Here is a 21,383-nt window from a genome sequence, read left to right as displayed (position 1 = left end):
TAAAAAGAGAAATGGATAGGTTAAAGTTAGATGTAGTTTGAGTTACTGAAGTTTAGTGGCAGGAGGAACAAGACAGGTGGACACGGGATTATAAACAAAATTAAATAGGGGTAATGCAGGAGTAGGTTTAACAATAAATAAAAAAAATAGGAGCACTAGTAAGCTTCTACGAACAGCATAGTGAATGCATTATTGTAACCTAGATAGGCACAAAGCCCCCTCTACCACAGTAATACAAGTTTATATGACAACTAGCTCCGCAGATGATGAAGAGATTGAAGAAATGTATGATGAGATAAAAGAAATTATTCAGACAGTGAAGGGAGATGAAAATTTAATAGTGATGGGTGACTGGAATTCAATAGTAGGAAAAGGAAAAGAAGGAAAAATAGTAGGTGAATATGGAATGGGGTAATGAATGAAAGAGAAAGCTGCCTGGTAGAATTTTGCTCTGAGCATAACTCAATCATTGCTAACACTTAGTTTAAGAATCGTGAAAGAAAGTTGTATACATGGTAGAGGCCTGGAGACACTGGAAGGTTTCAGATAGATTATATAATGGCAAGACAGAGATTTAGGAACCAGGTTTTATATGGTAGGACATTTCCAGGGGCAGATGTGGAGTCTGACCTCAATCTGTTGGTTATGAATTGTAGAATAAAACTGAAGAAACAGCAAAAAGGTGGGAATTTAAGGAGATGGGATCTGGATAAACTGAAAGAACCAGAGGTTGTAGAGAGTTTCAGAGAGAGCATTAGGGAATGATTGACAAGAACAGGAGAAAGAAATACAGTAGAAGAAGGATGGGTAGCTTTGAGAGATGAAATAATAAAGGCAGCAGAAGATCAAGTAAGTAAAAAGATGAGGGCTAGTAGAAGCCCTTGGGTACCAGAAGAAATATTAATGAAAAAAGAAAATATAAATTGCAGTAAATGAAGCAGGCAAAAATGAATATCTCAAAAATGAGATCGACAGGAAGTGCAAAATGGCTAAGCAGGGATGGCTAGAGGACAAATGTAAGGATGTAGAGGCTTATCTCACTAGGGGTAAGATAGATACTGCCTACAGAAAATGAAAGAGATCTTTGGAGAAAAGAGAACTATTTGTATGAATATCAAGAGTTCATATGGAAAACATGTTCTAAGGAAAGAATGGAAAGCAAAAAGTAGAAAGGAGTAAATAGTGGGTCTGTACAAGGGTGAAAATAGAAAGGAGCGTACAGAGGGTCTGTACAAGGGTGATGTACTCGAGGGCAGTACTATGGAAATGGAAGAGGACTTGGGTGAAGATAAAATGGGAGATATGATACCGTGTGAAGAATTTGACAAACCACTGGAAGACCTAAGTTGAAACAAGGCCCCGGGAGTAGACAACATTCCATTGGAACTACAGATAGTCTTTGGAGAGCCAGCCCTGACAGAACTCTACCATCTGTTGAGCAGGATGTATGAGACAGGTGAAATACCCTCAGACTTCAAGAATAATATAATAATTCCAATCCCAAAGAAAGCAGGTGTTGACAGGTATGAAAATTACTATCAGTTTAATAAGTCACGGCTGTAAAATACTAACACGAATTCTTCACAGATGGATGGAAAAACTGCTAGAAGCCGACCTTGGGGAAGATCAGATAGATTCCATAGAAATGTTGGAACACGTGAGGCAATACTGACCCTACAATGTAGCTTAGAGGATAGATTAACAGGGTGTATACGACCCGGGAGATCCGGGAGAAACCCGGGAATTTTTTGATTCGGGTGAAAACCGGGAAAAACCCGGGAATTTTTTATAATTCCGAGATTTTTTTGTTTTAGTTTTCAGTTAAATTTTTGTCATTTTGACTGGTAAGAAATAATATTCAAACAAAGGATATTACTGTACCCCGTTACTGCAGAATAATACTGCAGCAATAAAACATGAACGAGAGAAAAAACTAAAATAAAACATAAGTTGCAAAGGAAATGTGCCATGTACAACAACAAAACACAGTGCTCATATCCCCTGATGTCTTGTTCTTTTATGACGTAATGTAGGATCTTTTAATGTTTTACATGTACGAACATAGCGGGCTTCTTGCGTAATCGTAGCTGCGCAAGTGGTGTGACGCCTGTAATTGGCGCTCTCTGGCGACTGCTGAAACGAACCTCTTTCTAACAGGTCGCGGGAAAATATTGCGAATGATTGACTGAAAAGCGTTACTTTCAAAGTAGATTTCATTTTACCCAAGATGAACTATGTCCGATGAATTTCTTTAATCACAGAGCGTTTGACTCTCATTTAAAAATCAACTCTTTGAGGATGACCATTTAGAAAAATTTTGAGCCCAGAAGATCATACATTTATGTCGTTATTAAAAAATTTACTGGCACATTTGTGTGATGTATCTTAAAGTGTAACACGCGCAAAGAAGATCAACGTTATACGTGAAAGTTAACCTTCTCTTGCAGCTTATTAATCGTTGATACCAATATTGTACGTGAAAGCTTTGCTTTTCTTGTAACAACACTATGTATATTAATTTAAACCATTAACTTTTCCTATTTGTGTATACGCTCTACTTAACAGTGATAATGCTATTGGCTGACGACATGATGTGTCCTTTGCTTTGAATATCCGCTGTATCGGCTGGCGAGATCACGTGACATGAACTACGACTGGCTTACAACAGCGCGTTGCAATCTCTATAAATTGATAAGTTTTATAGTTCCGAGGAAAAGTATACTGTCACTTAACACGGAAAAGTATATTTTCACCCGGGACAAAGTGTATTTTTAACCGGGAAATCTGGGAGAAATCCGGGAATTTTTTTTTCTTGTCCACGTATACACCCTGATTAAGGAAAGGTAAACCTACTTTTCTAGTATTTGTAGACTTAGAGAAAGCTATTGAAAATGTTGACTGGAATACACTCTTCCAAATTCTGAAGGTGGCATGGGTCAAATACAGGGAGCAAAAGGCTATTTACAATTTGCACAGAAACCAGATGGCAGTCAAGAGTTGAGGGGCATGAAAGGGAAGCAGTGGTTGGGAAGGGCGTGAGACAGGGTTGTAGCCTATCCCCGATGTTATTCAATCTCTATACTGAGTAAGCAGTAAAAGAAACGAAAGAAAAATTTGGAGTAGGAATTAAAATCTATGGAGAAGAAATAAAAACTTTGAGGTTTGCTGATGACATTGTAATTCTGTCAGAGACAGTAAAGGACCTGGAAGAGCAGTTGAATGGAATGGACAGTGTGTTGAAAGGAGGATATAAGATGAACATCAACAACAGTGAAATGAGGATAATGGAATGTAGTTTTATTAAATCATGTATGTGACGCTGAGGAGATTGGATTAGGAAATAAGAGACTTCAAGTAGTAGATGAGTTTTGCTATTTAGGGAGCACAATAACTGATGATGGTCGAAGTAGAGAGGATATAAAATGTAGACTGGCAATGGCAAGGAAAGAGTTTTTGAAGAAGAGAAATTTGTTAATGTAGAATATAGATTTAAGTGTCAGGAATTTTTTTCTGGAAGTATTTGTATGGAGTGTAGCCGTGTATGAACGTGAAACGTGGATGATAAATAGTTTAGACAAGAAGAGAATAGAAGCTTTAGAAATGCGGTGATATAGAAGAATGTTGAAGATTAGATGGGTAGATCATGAAACTAATGAGGAGGTACTGAATAGAATTGGGGAAGAGGACATTGTGCCACAACTTGACTAGAGAAACTAAAGCTGTCAGTTACGCGTACCAGTTATATGAATGTGTGGTGCGCAAAAGAACAGACACCACAATTCATATAGTAGAAGAGACAGACTGAATGGAAATCATTGCACTTGCCTGCACGCAACCAGGATACCTGGCTTATGATTGTTGGTAGGACATGTTCTGGGGCATCAACGGCTCACCAATTTAGTATTGGAGGGCAGTGTGGAGGGTAAAAATTGTAGAGGGAGACCAAGAGATGAATACACTAAGCAGATTCAGAAGGATTTAGGGTGCAGTAGTTACTTGGAGATGAAGAAGCTTGCACAGGATGGAGTAGCATGGAGAGCTGCATCAAACTAGTCTCTGAACTGAAGACCACAACAAAAACAACAACAACATAAAAATAATTAAAATCACATGCACAGAAATTCCAAATGGAAAAAGAGCGGTAGCAAGAAAAAATGAAAGAAACTATAAAAGTTAATATGTTGATTTAAATGATGCGACAAAGCAGTAGAAATAAAAAAAATACATTTAATCAAATTAACTGAATAAAAACTGTGGTCAAAGTAATTTCAACAGAGATGTAAAAATAATGAAAATTCAATACACCTGAAGTGGTTTGAACCCACAACCTCTTGTGCGTGAGGCCAGTATCTTAATCATTATGCTTTAGTTTTGTTGGTTGCTTGGAAGTGGGTGACCACTAGGGTGAATGACTGCATGGTGTAAAACTTGGGACCTTAACCTACTTCACTTTATAGATGATTTTAAAAAGTCAATCCCACCACTAGGGACCTCTCCTTGTTAGTGCCATCCTGTTGTTTTGCAGAACAGTTTTGTTTAACACTTTCTTTTTATTTTTTCAGGACAGAAGAGCTGTTAAATCAAAGTTTTCAACAAATTCGCAGTATAATGGGTGATTTCATGTCAATGGATTGGACTCATTTGGAACAGTGAAGGTGACTGTGCTGGAGTGTAATGTAATTTTTCTGTGTGTGTGTGTGTGTGTGTGTGTGTGTGTGTGTGTGTGTGTGTGTGTGGCGCGCCCGCGCATGGTGAATTCCTGATTCTGGGGTATAAGTTCACATTTCTTATTACACATTAAAATTCATCAATATTTCAAGAGTACAGCATAATGAGCTATGTAATCCTCAATTGTTATCTGTGTGGGTGATTTAGTTTCTGGTGCAGAAGACTATAAGTGTCATGTACTACAATTCATGTAATTTAAAGCAAGGCCGGAGAAAGAGTCACTATGTTGTATCATACCTACTGTGGTCTACAGTCACACTTGTTTGCTCAGGCGTAGAGCTTTACACTCGTGTCATGCTAGAAAAAAAAAACCTGTCTACCATTTTTTTTACAATTTACGCAATACTGAACATGTTTTTGATGAGAATGTAACAATAAAGATGTGGAGAAATGACAGATAGCAAAGCTACTGTCATGTGTCGACACGACAAGAATTGAAATGTTTGTGTATTGCTAAGCAATTTTTATTTGTTGTGACTGAAGCTATATCTTTGCGCGAATTGAAATGGTTTATATTTTATATTCTATTTTATGTGCTTAGATTTCTAACAATAGTTATGTGTTGATGAACAGAGAAAATATTGATTATATTGAAGACTGAATGCACATTTATAGAGTTTGTGATGAAAAGTGAGTCTCACTTCATTGTATTTACACATGAAAGATGTTTTTTACAGTTTGTTCCTCTTTGTTATTCGCGAGCAAAAATAAGGGATGTGTTGATCATTTATCTCAGAAAACTATTTTGAAAGAAAATATATATATATATATATATATATATATTTTTAGATTAAATTTTAGGCCTAGCAATAGAAATATTTTTACAAAGTTACATCTTGAAGAAATGAAATACTTTTTATGCATTTACTGTAATCTTTAAAAGGCATCTATTTGACAAAGTCAGCTACAGTTTCTTAGAGTATAGCTGATTGTTAGTTGCTGTGGGGAAGTAACAAAAATTATTTTTCTTTAGCCTTCAGTTTTAAAGCCAGATGGGAGTTTAGGGAACTCAAGAAAAAAGTCATTGCAATAGTTGTATAAAACTAGACAGAAAGGAGAGGAAACAGTAATTAACAAATATAGCAATTACAAAATACAGTGTAATACAGTTTTTGTGTGTCATTATTGGTTTATGTTCAGTAATATTTCTTTGTCCCAATTTCATATGTAATTTTGAATATTTTATTGACTTTTACTGGTTATCATCCACCTTGTTAATGAGTATTGTCATTTGTTTAAAAATTTTGTGATGTTATAATGTTACATTTCCTGTTTGTGAAAGGGCTGTTGTATTTATCATGTTGTGTAGTTGGGCAATATTTGTCATTCTGTGTAGTTGTGCAATATTTGTCATTCTGTGTAGTTGTGCAATATTTTATGAGAGCGAGAACAACCAAATGTTGTATTGTTAACTGAAGACTCATTCATTTCTTTGACTGTTTATCTGATTACGCATGTGCATTGCTACCTTACCATGGATATACTATCTTTTACCATGGATATACTATGTTTTTTAGACACAGTCAAATGAGATACTCAGTCTCTCTTTACTTTTTGTCTCTCTATTGTGAGTTTCTCCGATTCATTTAAATACAGAGCAAATAAATCATATTTTATGAAACCAGTTTTACCTCACATGTTATTGATGTCTGTCTTTATAATTGCATAGGCTTCTGCAGCCAAAACCAGCTGACACAAAGGTTTTTTTGAGTATGGTACTGCATCATGTTGTTGTTGTTGTTGTTGTTGTTGTCTTCAGTCCAGTGCCTGGTTTGATGCAGCTCTCCATGGTACTCTATCCTCTGCAAGCTTCTTCATTTCCAAGTAATTACTGTACCCTACATCCTTCTGAATCTGCTTAGTGTATTTGTCTCTTGGTCTCCTTCTATGATTTTTATCTTCCACACTGCCCTCCAATACTAAATTGGTGATCCCTTGATGTCTTGGAACATATCCTACGAACCAATCCATTCTTTTAGACAAGTTGTGCCACAAATTCCTCTTCTCCCCAATTCTATTCAGTACCTTCTCATTAGTTACCTGATCTACCAATCTAATCTTCAACATTCTTCTGTATCACCACATTTCGAAAGCTTCTTCTGTTGTCTAAACTATTTATCGTCCATGTTTCACTTCCATATATGGCTACACTCCATACAAATACTTTCAGAAACAGCTTCCTGACACTTAAATTTGTACTCAATGTTAACAAATTTCTGTTCTTCAGAAATGCTTTTCTTGCAATTGCCAGTCTACATTTTATATCCTCTCTACTTTGACCATCATCACTTATTTTGCTCCCCAAATAGCAAAACTCATCTACTACTTTAAGTGTCTCATTTCCTAATCTAATTCCCTCAGCATCACCTGGTTTAGTTAGACTACATTCCATTATCTTCGTTTTGCTTTTGTTGATGTTCATCTTATATCCTCCTTTCAAGACACTAACAGTTTTGTTCAACTGCTCTTCCAGGTCCTTTGCTGCCTGTGACAGAATTACACTGTCATCGGCAAACCTAAAAGTTTTTGTTTCTTGTCCATGGATTTTAATTCCTACTCCAAATTTTTCATTTTCTTTACTGCTTGCTCAATAGAGATCATCTGCATCAATACTGGAGAAACCATGTTTTCAGCTGTGGTCACAATGGCCCCCTCCTGGGTCTACTGGTGTGTTGTAACTGTACAAAGTCACATATATTTTGTCATTACAGCTCATTAAGCATGATATTATGTCACAACTTTAAAAATAACATTGTTGTTGTTGGTCTCTTTAAGGTGGAAGGAATTGGAACTTTCTTGTAATAGGTTACTGTGGTGGAGGGAGTGAGAATCTACTGTTATTTATTGCTTCTTCCATAGTATGCCATGATTAGTGGTCATCAGTGAATGGGGTGTAGGCTCCTGTTTTCCTCTTGCTGGAGGCAGGCTGTTTGGCTGTAGTTATTCACCAGTAGTGCTCATGTCTCATATTATGGTCGTGGCCTGTTGGTCTCTAGGGCTGGCAGCAAGGTTGGGGTAAGCCTGAGTTCCTGATCTTTGTTCGTGTTGTTAGCGTGATCTAGTATTTTGATAGCTTCTCTGATCTTGTTTTTTTATCAAACCTGGCTGCTTAGCAAGTACGCATTTTTCATTACATTTTATTTCCTATTTGCAGTGTTAGTGGAGCTTAGCCACTGCAGATTTGCTGTGTTGTCCTAGATGAATGTAGCACAAGTGTTCCCGAATGCTTATTACTATTGACGTGATGTTCTCACCAATGAATAATTATTCACATTGATATTCCACCTTATGCACACATGCAGTGTGTAAAAGACCTACTTTGTCCTTAGTGGAGCCTAGCACATCCTGGATCTTCTGGCCAGCCAGGCACCAACCTGGCGAAGGTGTTTACCAATCGTGTCTTCAAAATTTTTCACGTAGGGTAAGCATGCTGCTGGGTGCAGTTTGTCAATTTTTTGCCTGTCTTGCTTTGTTTTGTTTGTTGTCATGGCTGTGTGGATTGATTTGTGGTTGTAATCATTGGCCAGTAATATGTTTGTTTGTGTGGCCATCTTTCGCAGCAGCTGTTAACATCTGTTGTTATAGGTTATATGTCTTGAGCTGACTGCAATGTAATTAAAAAGAATTACACCAGATGCGTTTCAGTTTTATTTATAAAGCATCTTCTGTGGCATTCAGTAAATTGGATACATACATTTGTACGTTTATTTTTCATTCTTTTAGGTTAAAAACAGCGTTTTCTTTATGAAGTTAGTCTGTAAGCTACTTACGGTGTTCCTTTACATAGTCTGCACCTTCCCCTCTTGCTAGCAGTGGCTGATGTCAACAGGCTTCATTGGCCAAGAACGTTGAACACAACCTTTTGAGCATGTGTTATGTTTTGACCCTTACTTAGATGCTGCACGTGGATAGTCAGAGAATAGGTAACTCAGTTCATCTGCACTGGATAGTGGTTGGACACCTGTCAGAATGTGTACGCTTCTAATACACTCTGTACCCTGGTTTGCCCTCAGCTGTTCCATTCACTTCCACATATGGTGATGGAATTATTCTTCTCTACTTCAAGCATGAACTATATCTTTGGATGCATTTTACTCAGATGTTTGTGAAACCTCTCTACCTATGTTTCACTACAAGGCTATACAGCAAATGTATTGTCCACATATCTGAGCTAGCATATTGGGCATAAAGTAGCAGAACAAAGTGATTTTGCTTTGAAGGCCTCCATGAACATGACTGCTGCTAATGAAGATAGGGAAGACCCCCATTGCTGCTCCTTCTGTCTGCTCATATTATTTTCCTTGCCATTTGAAAAATGCTGAAGAAAAACATAGTTCAAGGTGGTTGCTCATGTCTGGCAGGACATGCATTTGTAGTATGTCAACAGTTTCATCTGTTGCGACATTTGTGAATTGTGACTTTACATCAAAGCTGACCGTGATGTCCATCGATGAAATTGTTTCTCCCTTTATGTGTCGAGTTCTTCACATAAGAGTAGGTTTTTCCAGCTAGAGGTCATAACTTGCTGGCTACATACTTGGAAATTGTAATTTGGTCTCATGGTGAAACGGAGCTACACAAGTTTCACAAATATTTGAATAAAATGCACATCAATATATAGCTCATCCTCAAGGTAGGGAAGAATGGAACAGTTCTATTAGATGTGGAATTTTATAGGAGAATGGATGGTGCGCTAGGACACAGAGTATATTGGAAGCTTACACATACAGACAGGTATTTGCACACACAGTCCATCCACCACCCAGTGCAGAATAATTCAGCTAGGCTATCCACATGCAGCATCCAAATAATGCTCAGAATGTAACACACGAGTTCAGAAGCCTGTGAACAACCTTCGTGGCCAGTGGTTACAACCATATATCGATGCACCCAGCCATGGCAATGAACAAAACAGTCAGGGTAAGCAGGAAATCTACAAACTATTCTAAAGTATTCTTTGGTGAGATCAGTTGGCCAGTAGCAATATTCATATGGGAACATGAGTGCTACATCTGTCTAGAGCAACACAGAAAATCTGCAGTGGCAGGTAGGAAACAAAATTTAACAAAACATGCATGCTTGCTAAGCAGCAGGGATTGGTAAAATACAAGAGCAGAGAAACCATCAAAATACCAAAATTATATGAACAAAGAAGACGGACTCGGGTTTGCTCCATCCTGGCACCCCCCCCCCCCTCCCTCCCCCCCCGGAGACCAACAGGCCGCACCAATAACAGGAGATGCAAGTGCTACCAGTGAATAACTGCTACTGTGTAGCCTGCATCCAACAGGAGGAAAACGGCAGCCCACCCCTCATTTGCCAATGTCCGCCAATCATGGTACACTCCTTCTTCCTCAAGAGACCAATTATGATTACAATAATATTAAAAAAAAAAAATAGTGATGCAATGCCGTGCTCATTGAGCAATATTGACAGCACAGCTGGAACACACCAGTAGACCCAGGAGGAGGCCACTGTAACTGAGGCCGAAACATTGGTTTCCACAATAGAGGTTTCTATATTTTGATGCTGTACAATACTCATAAAACTTTTGTCACTTTGTCACTCATTATTAGATACAAAATGCAGCTGAAAGTTTGCTTATCTTCTTCTATTTTAAGATATAAACCAGTAGTAGTTATCCTTTTTGCCTACTGTCCACATCTATACCTATGTTACTATTAAAGTTTTCTGCCCATCCACCGGTTCCGCAGTAATGGTGATTTATAAAGTAGGGTAGTAATTTTACTTTATAAAATTCATAAAGCAGAGTTATAGCAAGTTTAAGTGTACAGATACCTATCATATGCTTAATGTATAAACTTTATGAAAACCTAATGTGAAAATGTTTTTAAAATCCCTGTGCCGACAGCTGACCATGTAACTGGAATGCCCACTAGTGGGCTGTAGTACTGGGTTGACTACCAGGGTTAACAGAGTGCATAAGCCCCAGGAAAAACTTGGAAATTTTTTCATCTGGGTGAAAACCAGGAAAACAGGAACTTTTTATAATTTTGAATTGAATTTTTGTAATTTTGACTGGTAAGAAATGATACTCTGACAAAGAATTTTACTCAAGTCCACTACAGAAGAGTAATAGTGCAGTAGTAAAACATAAATGAGAGAAAAACCCGAAAATAAAACTTAAGTTGTGGAGAAAATGTGCCATTTACAACAACAAAACACAGTGCGCATACAAGTGTCCACCTACAGCAAAATTTGTCAAAGGCTTTTGTATGAAGACTGTGCAGTACTGCTTTTGATGAGCATGGTGTAACAACTGTCTACATTTGTAACAGATTATGGGAAAGTATTGTGAATGGTGGTTTGACAAGTGTTACTTTCGAAGTAAATTTTCTTTTACAGAAGATGAGCGAGCTATGTTATGTGGGAGAACGAGAGTCAAGCACTCCGTGATTCAAGAAATCGTAAAGCAGTTAACTTTTACTTAAATCTTAACACTTTCAGGACCAGCTACTTAAAATACAAAACAAAAAAAAATATTTCAGGCCTCAAAGACTAGACATTTACATCATTATTTAAAATTTTACTGGCACATTTGTCTTTGATATATCTTAAAGGTAACACACGCAAAAAAAGACCAACATTATATGTGAAAGCTTAGCTTACCTTGTAGCTATACTATATGCATATTAATTTAAACCATAAACTTTTCCTATTTGCGTGTTCACACCACTTGACAGTGATATTGCTATTGGTTGGCTTCATCACGTGTTCTATACTCCAAATGTCTTCTGTCATTTGCTGGTGCAATAATGCGAATCACAATCTCGATTTCAGTGCTTTGGAAACTAACACATTGTGTGTGATGGAATTCATATGTGTACTCTTGTAATAGTAAAATATGCAATTTACATGTTGCTGTGCACCAAAAATCTTTCCAAAACACATAATTTTGTTGCTCATTTTTGTTTTCTAAAGCACCGTGATGTTCTACACCGGTGTATATAACCTTTACCATTCACACCAGGACATTCTACACCAGTGTATAAAACTTTTACCATTCAAAGGATTAATAAGTTTTACAGTTCTGAGGGAAAGTATACTGTCACTTACATATCATCAACTGGGAAAAAGTTTATTTTTAACCGGAAAACCTGGGAATATTTTTCCTTATCCATGCATGCACACCCTGTTAACATCTGCCATGCTAATTGATAATTTTGCTAGAAATGATGTTTCACTATGGTCATTAAACATTGTCTCATGACCAAATCTTGAGGAAGATGCACTGAAGACAGACAGTTACCATTTATGTAGTGCAATATTGGCATGAATTCAACTGTATGTGCTTGCATATGATGCATTCATTGAGAGAGAATTTTTGGAAGCTACTGAAAGTGGGAACTAGTCTTCTATTACAGTACACTGATCCTGAATCCTCTGGGAATAAACTTCCATTAGCTCCTGTCTTCCAGCTGCTTATGCCATTCCCACAGCTCTATCATTATTACCTTAATTTCACATTTGGAGTCAGCCCTTCCATCTCCTGGCTTCAGCTCACCGTAATTTTCGTCATCCTTGATGTATTATTTGTTTTTACTAATCTCAGTGATTTCTCCATACCTTGTTCCACACCCTTGGAACCTCCTTACGCAATCCCCCTCCTCATTTCATACCTACACCTGTAACCTGCAAGCCACCGTATGGCTTATGGTGGAGAGCAAATAGTATCAAGTATCACTTCCCCCTTTCCTTTATTATTCTCAGGAAGTAAGACTGTCAGTAATCCTCCTTATGGTCCCGAATTTATGTAATTTTGGCATTTCACTCATTATATGAGATGTATATTTGAGGAAGTAATATGTTTCTAGATTTGTTTTGGATTGTTACCTCAGATGCTGGTAAGCCTGTGCAGTTCTTTGAGCATTTCTGTGGTAAAGCAATGCTGACAAATCAATGATGAATCTTGGAGTTCTCCTTCAAATCTTTTCCATCTCTTCGATTAATCTGTCGTGTTTCATGCATCAGTTACACTTCTTGAGGAACCTTCCATTAGATTTCATACTGTCCTGTGTTTTTCCACCTTTCATCGCTCCAGAAAGAAACTCATTGATACTTAAACATTGTGATTGATTTCAGTAACTGATCCCCAAACACGTGCTCAAATGTTGTTGGATCTTTTCACCTATTTATGCACATTACGTTTATTTTTGTTTAGTTAGCTGCCAGTCTTTACATTAGGCACTGATTATCTGTAGATGTCTGCATTCCTTAAAAAGTTTCTAAGAATATCACAACACTGTATACAATTGTCACCTGTGAATACTCTCATAAAGATACAGATGTTATCTGCCAGGTAATTTATATATATGGTGAACAGCAGCAGTTCCATCACACCATTTTGCTTGTGATGTGTGTCCCAATTAAGAATGACCAACTGTTTTCTAGGAAGCCAACTGAATATCTTTTTGGATGTTCTGTAAATATTTTAGAAGTGGACAATCATCATGCATCCACTCGGCACCACATAGGGACACAGGTGTTTGTATATTTGAGAAAAGATGTACTCTGAAAGCTAGCAAGTTTCCTTTCTTTGTGTGTGACTCAATGCTTCTGCTTTTTGGTGAGTGATCTCTTTTACTTCTTAAGTATCTTCATCCTACCAGAACTTTCCTACTATTGTTTTTGGGTATTCTGGGTGAACATGTTTTGTTTACTACTTGACAGTGTGGAACTATATGAGGAGACTACTTGAACACATGATACAGGGATTCTGCATTTGCTTATATATTCTTTTCTTCAATCCCAGCTCTCTCTCTCTCTCTCTCTCTCTCTCTCCCCCCCCCCCCCCCCACCCCCACCCACCCACCCACACACACACACACACATCCAGTCATCGTTTCCTGTTATAGACATACCATTACATGCATTCACTGGTCATACTTCTTTCTAGAATTGAACTGACACTGTTCATAGGATTTATGGTAACAGAACACACAAAATGCATAAGAATGACATGAAAAGTAAAGCCGGTTTACTAATCAGGATATTGGGGATTTAGAGTTAAGATAGATGTGCTTTTGTTTATTTGAAAGAGCTGTCAATTTCCGAAAAGAAATAGGGCATGTGTATATCTGAATCCCTTTATAGAAGTAACATATAAGTTCTTCTACACTCTAGGAAATATTGATGAGGAGCTGCGGGTCAGATGCAGAAGATTTAGGATCACTTTCTAAAGATTTTACCAAAGAAGATTCCATTTTTAGTGGATGAGCTTGATAGTAGTATTGACAGAGATCCTGAGAGTTATATACACTTTTTCCCAGTAAAATGACATCAGCACTGAGACATGCCAAGGTTAAATTTGTATGTTTTCTAAGCTACCATGATTAATCTCACTTGAACTCTTCTGCCAGAAGAGTTAACGTTGGAGTGGTAATGGCTTGTCACGTCAGGTCCAGGACCACACATTATTGTGATTCCTATTTAGTCTAGCAGCAGATGGGACAAACTAGGTATGATGTTCACCTTCACATAAGATGGAAAGGTAAATAGCCTATGATAATAGCAGAAGACCTAAGGGTGTAAGGCATTGTCATAGTGGTAAAATATCGGTGATTACAGGTGTCAAGGCAGCACCTTTTTCAAGGTAGTGAGTTTTAAGGAGGTTCTAAGACTGAACCAAAAATTCAGTTTGAGAAATAAAGTAAACAGCATAAATCTAATATACTGCACCGCTCAGCTAATAGTTGAAAATTTTCGACAATTGCCAGAAAAATTAATTTCCACCCCATTATACATCAATCAGTCAGAGGTGCCAGCTGTCCTTATTCCATCATAATACAGAAGGACCAATGAGTAAAATTAATGAGCTACTTATTTGCATTGATGAATTAGTCACAAAACCCAGTTGATATAATCTGCCTCCCTGATATAAATGTATTAAGTTTCGCAGGATTTAGGTTAGCATATCACTTCTGTAGCTAGAACCAGCAAAAGGATGAGGTTCCATACCCATCAGGAGTTGTCATAAATTTTAAAACATAGGTATAATAACAGATCAGGAATTCAGGAAGGCTGTGAGGGACACACGTGTATTCAGGGGATTCTTTGATGACACTGATCATTATTTAATCTGCAGTGAAATTGGGATTGTGAGGCCGAAAGTGCAGGAGGTCAGGTCCATATGTAGGAGGATAAGAGTGGAGAAACTTCAGGATAAGGAAATCAGGCACAAGTACATAGCGATCTCAGAAAGGTACCAGTTAGTTGAAAATGGAACAGTAGTGTGTAAAAGTAGGATGAAGCAAACAGCTTGGTGGAATGATACAGTCAAGGCAGCCTGTAAAAGGAAAAAGAAGGCGTATCAAAAATGGCTACATACCAGAACCCAGGTAGACAGAGAAAGTTATGTTGAAGAAAGAAACAAAGCCAAACAGATAATTGCAGCATCCAAGAAGAAATCGTGGGAAGACTTTGGAAACAGGTTGGAGACTATGGGTCAAGCTGCTGGAAAACCATTCTGGAGTGTAATTAGCAGTCTTCGAAAGGGAGGTAAGAAGGAAATGACAAGTATTTTGGACAGGTCAGGAAAACTGCTGGTGAATCCTGTGGATGCCTTGGGCAGATGGAGGGAATATTTTGAAGAGTTGCTCAATGTAGGTGAAAATGCGATCAGTAATGTTTCAGATTTCGAGGTAGAATGGGATAGGAATGATGATGGAAATAGGATCACATTTGAGGAAGTGGAAAAAATGGACAATAGATTGCAGTGCAATAAAGCGGCTGGGGTGGATGAAATTAAGTCGGAACTCATCAAATACAGTGGAATGTCAGGTCTTAAATGGCTACACAGGATAATTGAAATGGCCTGGGAGTCGGGACAGGTTCCATCAGACTGGACAAAAGCAGTAATCACACCAATCTTTAAACATGGAAACAGAAAAGATTGTAACAACTACAGAGGTATCTCTTTAATCAGCATTGTGGGTAAAATCTTCTCAGGTATTGTTGAAAGGAAAGTGCGAGTATTAGTTGAGGACCAATTTGATGAAAATCCGTGTGGGTTTAGGCCTCTTAGAGGTTGTCAGGACCAGATCTTTAGCTTACGGCAAATAATGGAGAAGTGTTATGAGTGGAACAGGGAATTGTATCTATGCTTTATAGATCTAGAAAAGGCATATGACTGGGTTCCTAGGAGGAAATTATTGTCTGTTCTACAAGATTATGGAATAGGAGGCAAACTTTTGCAAGCAATTAAAGGTCTTTACATGGATAGTCAGGCAGCAGTTAGAGTTGACAGTAAATTGAGTTCATGGTTCAGAGTAGTTTCAGGGGTAAGACAAGGCTGCAACCTGTCTCCACTGTTGTTCATATTATTTATGGATCATATGTTGAAAACAATAGACTGGCTGGGTGAGATTAAGATATGTGAACACAAAATAAGCAGTCTTGCATATGCGGATGACTTAGTTGTGATGGCAGATTCGATTGAAAGTTTGCAAAGTAATATTTCAGAGCTATATCAGAAATGTAAGGACTATGGTATGAAGATTAGCATCTCCAAAAGGAAAGTAATGTCAGTGGGAAAGAAATATAAACGGATTGAGTGCCAAATAGGAGGAACAAAGTTAGAACAGGTGGACGGTTTCAAGTACTTAGGATGCATATTCTCACAGGATGGCAACGTAGTGAAAGAACTGGAAGCGAGGTGTAGCAAAGCTAATGCAGTGAGCGCTCAGCTACGATCTACTCTCTTCTACAAGAAGGAAGTCAGTACCAAGACTAAGTTATCTGTGCACCGTTCAATCTTTCGACCAACTTTGTTGTATGGGAGCGAAAGCTGGGTGGATTCAGGTTACCTTATCAACAAGGTTGAGGTTACGGATATGAAAGTAGCTAGGATGATTGCAGGTACTAGTAGATGGGAACAATGGCAGGAGGGTGTCCACAATGAGGAAATCAAAGAAAAACTGGGAATGAACTCTATAGATGTAGCAGTCAGGGCGAACAGGCTTAGATGGTGGAGTCATGTTACACGCATGGGAGAAGCAAGGTTACCCAAGAGACTCATGGATTCAGCAGTATAGGGTAGGAGGAGTGGGGGCAGACCGAGGAGAAGGTACCTGGATTCGGTTAAGAATGATTTTGAAGTGATAGGTTTAACATCAGAAGAGGCACCAATGTTAGCACTGAATAGGGGATCATGGAGGAACTGTATAAGGGGGGCTATGCTCCAGACTGAACGCTGAAAGGCATAATCAGTCTTAAATGATGATGATGATGATGAGGTATAAATAAATTTTGCTCGGAGCAGCTTTTATATATATATATATATATATATATACCTAAAAACAAAGATGATGTGACTTACCAAATGAAAGTGCTGGCAGGTCGACAGACAGACAAACGAACACAAACATACACACAAAATTCAAGCTTTCGCAACAAACTGTTGCCTCATCAGGAAAGAGGGAAGGAGAGGGAAAGACGAAAGGTACTAGTTTAAAACCCACATCCTTTCGTCTTTCCCTCTCCTTCCTTCTTTCCTGATGAGGCAACAGTTTGTTGCGAAAGCTTGAATTTTGTGTGTATGTTTGTGTTCGTTTGTCTGTCTGTCGACCTGCCAGCACTTTCATTTGGTAGGTCACATCATCTTTGTTTTTAGGTATATTTTTCCTTCGTGGAATGTTTCCTTCTATTATAACCATATATATATATATATATATATATATATATATATATATATATATGGTCTGTGTATACGCGGATGGATAAGTGTGTGTGTGCGAGTGTATACCTGTCCTTTTTTCCTCCTAAGGTAAGTCTTTCGACTCCCGGGATTGGAATGACTCCTTACCCTCTCGCTTAAAACCCATATCCTTTTGTCTTTCCCTCTCCTTCCCTCTTTCCTGACGAGGCAACCGTTGGTTGCGAAAGCTAGAATTTTGTGTGTATGTTTGTGTTTGTTTGTGTGTCTATCGACCTGCCAGCACTTTTGTTTGGTAAGTCTCATCATCTTTCTTTTTATATATATTTTTCCCACGTGGAATGTTTCCCTCTATTATACCTAAAAACAAAGATGATGTGACTTACCAAATGAAAGTGCTGGCAGGTCGACAGACACACAAACGAACACAAACATACACACAAAATTCAAGCTTTCGCAACAAACTGTTGCCTCATCAGGAAAGAGGGAAGGAGAGGGAAAGACGAAAGGATGTGGGTTTTAAGGGAGAGGGTAAGGAATCATTCCAGTCCCGGGAGCGGAAAGACTTACCTTAGGGGGAAAAAAGGACGGGTATACACTCGCACACACACGCACATATCCATCCACACATATACAGACACAAGCAGACATATTTAAAGACAAAGAGTTTGGGCAGAGATGTCAGTCGAGGCAGAAGTGCAGAGGCAAAGATGTTGATGAATGACAGGTGAGGTATGAGTGGCGGAAATTTGAAATTAGCGGAGATTGAGGCCTGGTGGATAACGGGAAGAGAGGATATATTGAAGAGCAAGTTCCCATCTCCGGAGTTCGGATAGGTTGGTGTTAGTAGGAAGTATCCAGATAACCCGGACGGTGTAACACTGCGCCAAGATGTGCTGGTCGTGCACCAAGGCATGTTTAGCCACAGGGTGATCCTCATTACCAACAAACACTGTCTGCCTGTATCCATTCATGCGAATGGACAGTTTGTTGCTGGTCATTCCCACATAGAATGCATCACAGTGTAGGCAGGTCAGTTGGTAGATCACGTGGGTGCTTTCACACGTGGCTCTGCCTTTGATTGTGTACACCTTCCGGGTTACAGGACTGGAGTAGGTGGTGGTGGGAGGGTGCATGGGACAGGTTTTACACCGGAGGCGGTTACAAGGGTAGGAGCCAGAGGATAGGGAAGGTGGTTTGGGGATTTCATAGGGATGAACTAAGAGGTTACGAAGGTTAGGTGGACGGCGGAAAGACACTCTTGGTGGAGTGGGGAGGATTTCATGAAGGATGGATCTCATTTCAGGGCAGGATTTGAGGAAGTCGTATCCCTGCTGGAGAGCCACATTCAGAATCTGATCCAGTCCCGGAAAGTATCCTGTCACAAGTGGGGCACTTTTGTGATTCTTCTGTGAGAGGTTCTGGGTTTGAGAGGATGAGGAAGTGGCTCTGGTTATTTGCTTCTGTACCAGGTCGGGAGGGTAGTTGCGGGATGCGAAAGCTTTTGTCAGGTTGTTGGTGTAATGCTTCAGGGATTCCGGACTGGAGCAGATTCGTTTGCCACGAAGACCTAGGCTGTAGGGAAGGGACCGTTTGATGTGGAATGGGTGGCAGCTGTCGTAATGGAGGTACTGTTGGTGGGTGACACAAATGTCTGCTTGTGTCTGTGTATGTGTGGATGGATATGTGTGTGTGTGTGCTAGTGTATACCTGTCTTTTTTTCCCCCTAAGGTAAGTCTTTCCGCTCCCGGGATTGGAATGACTCCTTACCCTCTCCCTTAAAACCCATATCCTTTTGTCTTTCCTTCTCCTTCCCTCTTTCCTGACGAGGCAACCGTTGGTTGCGAAAGCTAGAATTTTGTGTGTGTGTTTGTGTTTGTTTGTGTGTCTATCGACCTGCCAGCGCTTTTGTTTGGTAAGTCTCATCATCTTTCTTTTTAAATATATTTTTCCCACGTGGAATGTTTCCCTCTATATATATATATATATATATAGAGGGAAACATTCCACGTGGGAAAATATATATATATATATATATATATATATATATATATATATATATATATATAAAGTGCATCAAGGTATATGTATTTATTTTTATTTATCTATCTTTAGACAGTTTGCATTGTATGGCTGTTGTCTGAATGTGTAGATTGATCAGGTATACCCAAGTACATACAGTTTAAATATATTTCCTGGCAAAGCAAACTGAAGACCTGGCCAGGGTGGCAACACCATATTGTTAATGTTTGAGAAATGGGGAGGGAATGCAGTAACGTCATGCAGTCCAGCATTCTCACAAATGGAGCTCTATCACATGCTACACATCTGAACACAAATGCCTTAAATAGCACTACAATTAAACACTGATACTCCTGACAGTTTCACTTTGCCAGCATTTATTCATAGTATTATTTGTATGAATCCATATTTCATCCAAACAAACCACCAGTCACTTTAATTCCTGTGCTTCATTTTCTGGAAAAAAATCTAATGCAGTTTGTCTTATAAACGATGTTGTCTCGTTTGTACATAACAAATCATTTATTCCGTCAAATTTTAAAAAACAAATTTTATAGAAAGAATAAAGCATGTCATCCTAGGAAAGTGGTTGAGATGAATTTAGTTACTATCTACTAAAATGGTAGTGGTTTTGTAATGATGAGATAGCTGGGGTCTTCTGGTGCTAGACTGACATGTTTGGGTCTAGGATTCCATAAAAGTTTTCTGCAATTATTTGCCCCATTTTTATGCATTCATGTATTTGTTAGTGCAATGACGAATTTCTGTTGCTGCTGTGGTTGCAAAGAGAAATTTGTGAAAAGGTGAAGAATTACTTTTCATATGGCCAATTCTGTTGTCATAAAACAGTACAGGAAACAAGTTGTAGCAGCATGGATTAGCACCTGGAATACAAATCTATACAGTGAATTTGGACTGGGTTAGGGAAGTTATCTGAAGAGTAAGTGTGATGACTGCTGAGAAATAACTTTAGAATTGGACAGTGATGATGAGATTTTGTAGAAATGTTCATCAGAAGGAACAGGGATAAGAAAGTGAGACACAGACTGAATTATTTTGAATATTGTGATGCAGACAGAATACTGCAATGCAAAGGAATTCCAAGACATGTGATCCCCTTACCGTCTTGGAGGTATGCAACTGACAACACAGCCGACCAGCAAATTGGCCCGCACATTATGTCAGTATGTGACTACACTCTGAAAATGACTCATCAGTGCAACACCGTGTTAACTAGCAGAGCGTGCCGTCTCCTCCAGACAGCAAAACAACTTTGTGCAAGAATGCGACAAATACATAGGCCCAATCTACCAGCAGCAAAGTTCAACAAAGGGGTCATCAAAGAGTTTGGGGACAGAGTGCAGCAGACCTGTGTGTCAGGTCACACAGCCATCTACAGGCCGTGCTCCTCACTGTCGGAAGTTCGCCATCGGGCCATGAAATTCAGTGAAGCCTTTGTCTAGCCACCACCAGCTGCACTAAGTGCAGTCACTCTGGCTTGCAAGAAATCTGCACTAGCTACATCTGGTGCTACTGAGCATGGTGTCCATGTGCTGCCTTCTGGCAGCATGCATGACCTTCGGAAACATCTGTGTCCGTGCACCAATATGAAGACACCATGCATCAATAACAGGTTTGCACTCACTGGTTGAGTGCGTGTACCTGTACCTGCTTTAACTCTGTCTATGTTGCTGGGATGCCTTCGTCTTTGACAGATTTGTATAGTCACCACCAGCTTATCAGACCCACAGTGCTCGGGTAGGAGAGCAACCATGGGATCCTGATAACTGTAAGAAATTCTCCCCTACCTCACAGTAATGTATGGTTTTCACATTAAGCATACATTACTGCAGAGTTTATACCTAGATTTTGTCTGTAGAAGGAAAGTGGATTCAATCTTGAATCAAATTTTCACTCTGCATCGGAGTGTGCACTGATGTGTAACTTTCTGGCAGATTAA

The 21,383-nt window shown here is 38.9% G+C and overlaps 1 protein-coding gene across 6 annotated transcripts in view; it reads left to right on the top strand.

Moving 5' to 3' along the window:
- Positions 1-6,349, top strand: part of LOC126101121 (inhibitor of nuclear factor kappa-B kinase subunit alpha) — a 168,447-nt gene extending 162,098 nt beyond the window's left edge. For all 6 annotated transcript variants that reach the window (XM_049911806.1, XM_049911802.1, XM_049911805.1 and 3 more), the window contains exon 16: positions 4,563-6,349. In XM_049911806.1, the coding sequence (XP_049767763.1) occupies positions 4,563-4,653 (91 nt within the window). In that variant the 3' untranslated portion in view covers positions 4,654-6,349. The remainder of the gene's footprint in view (positions 1-4,562) is intronic.
- Positions 6,350-21,383: the final 15,034 nt, after the last annotated feature.

The sequence above is a fragment of the Schistocerca cancellata genome, chromosome 9 (genome assembly GCF_023864275.1).
Source record: "Schistocerca cancellata isolate TAMUIC-IGC-003103 chromosome 9, iqSchCanc2.1, whole genome shotgun sequence".
Classification (NCBI taxonomy): Eukaryota; Metazoa; Arthropoda; class Insecta; order Orthoptera; family Acrididae; genus Schistocerca; species Schistocerca cancellata.
Note: the sequence above shows the minus strand (reverse complement) of the source record. Positions and strands in the feature narration are given on the sequence as shown.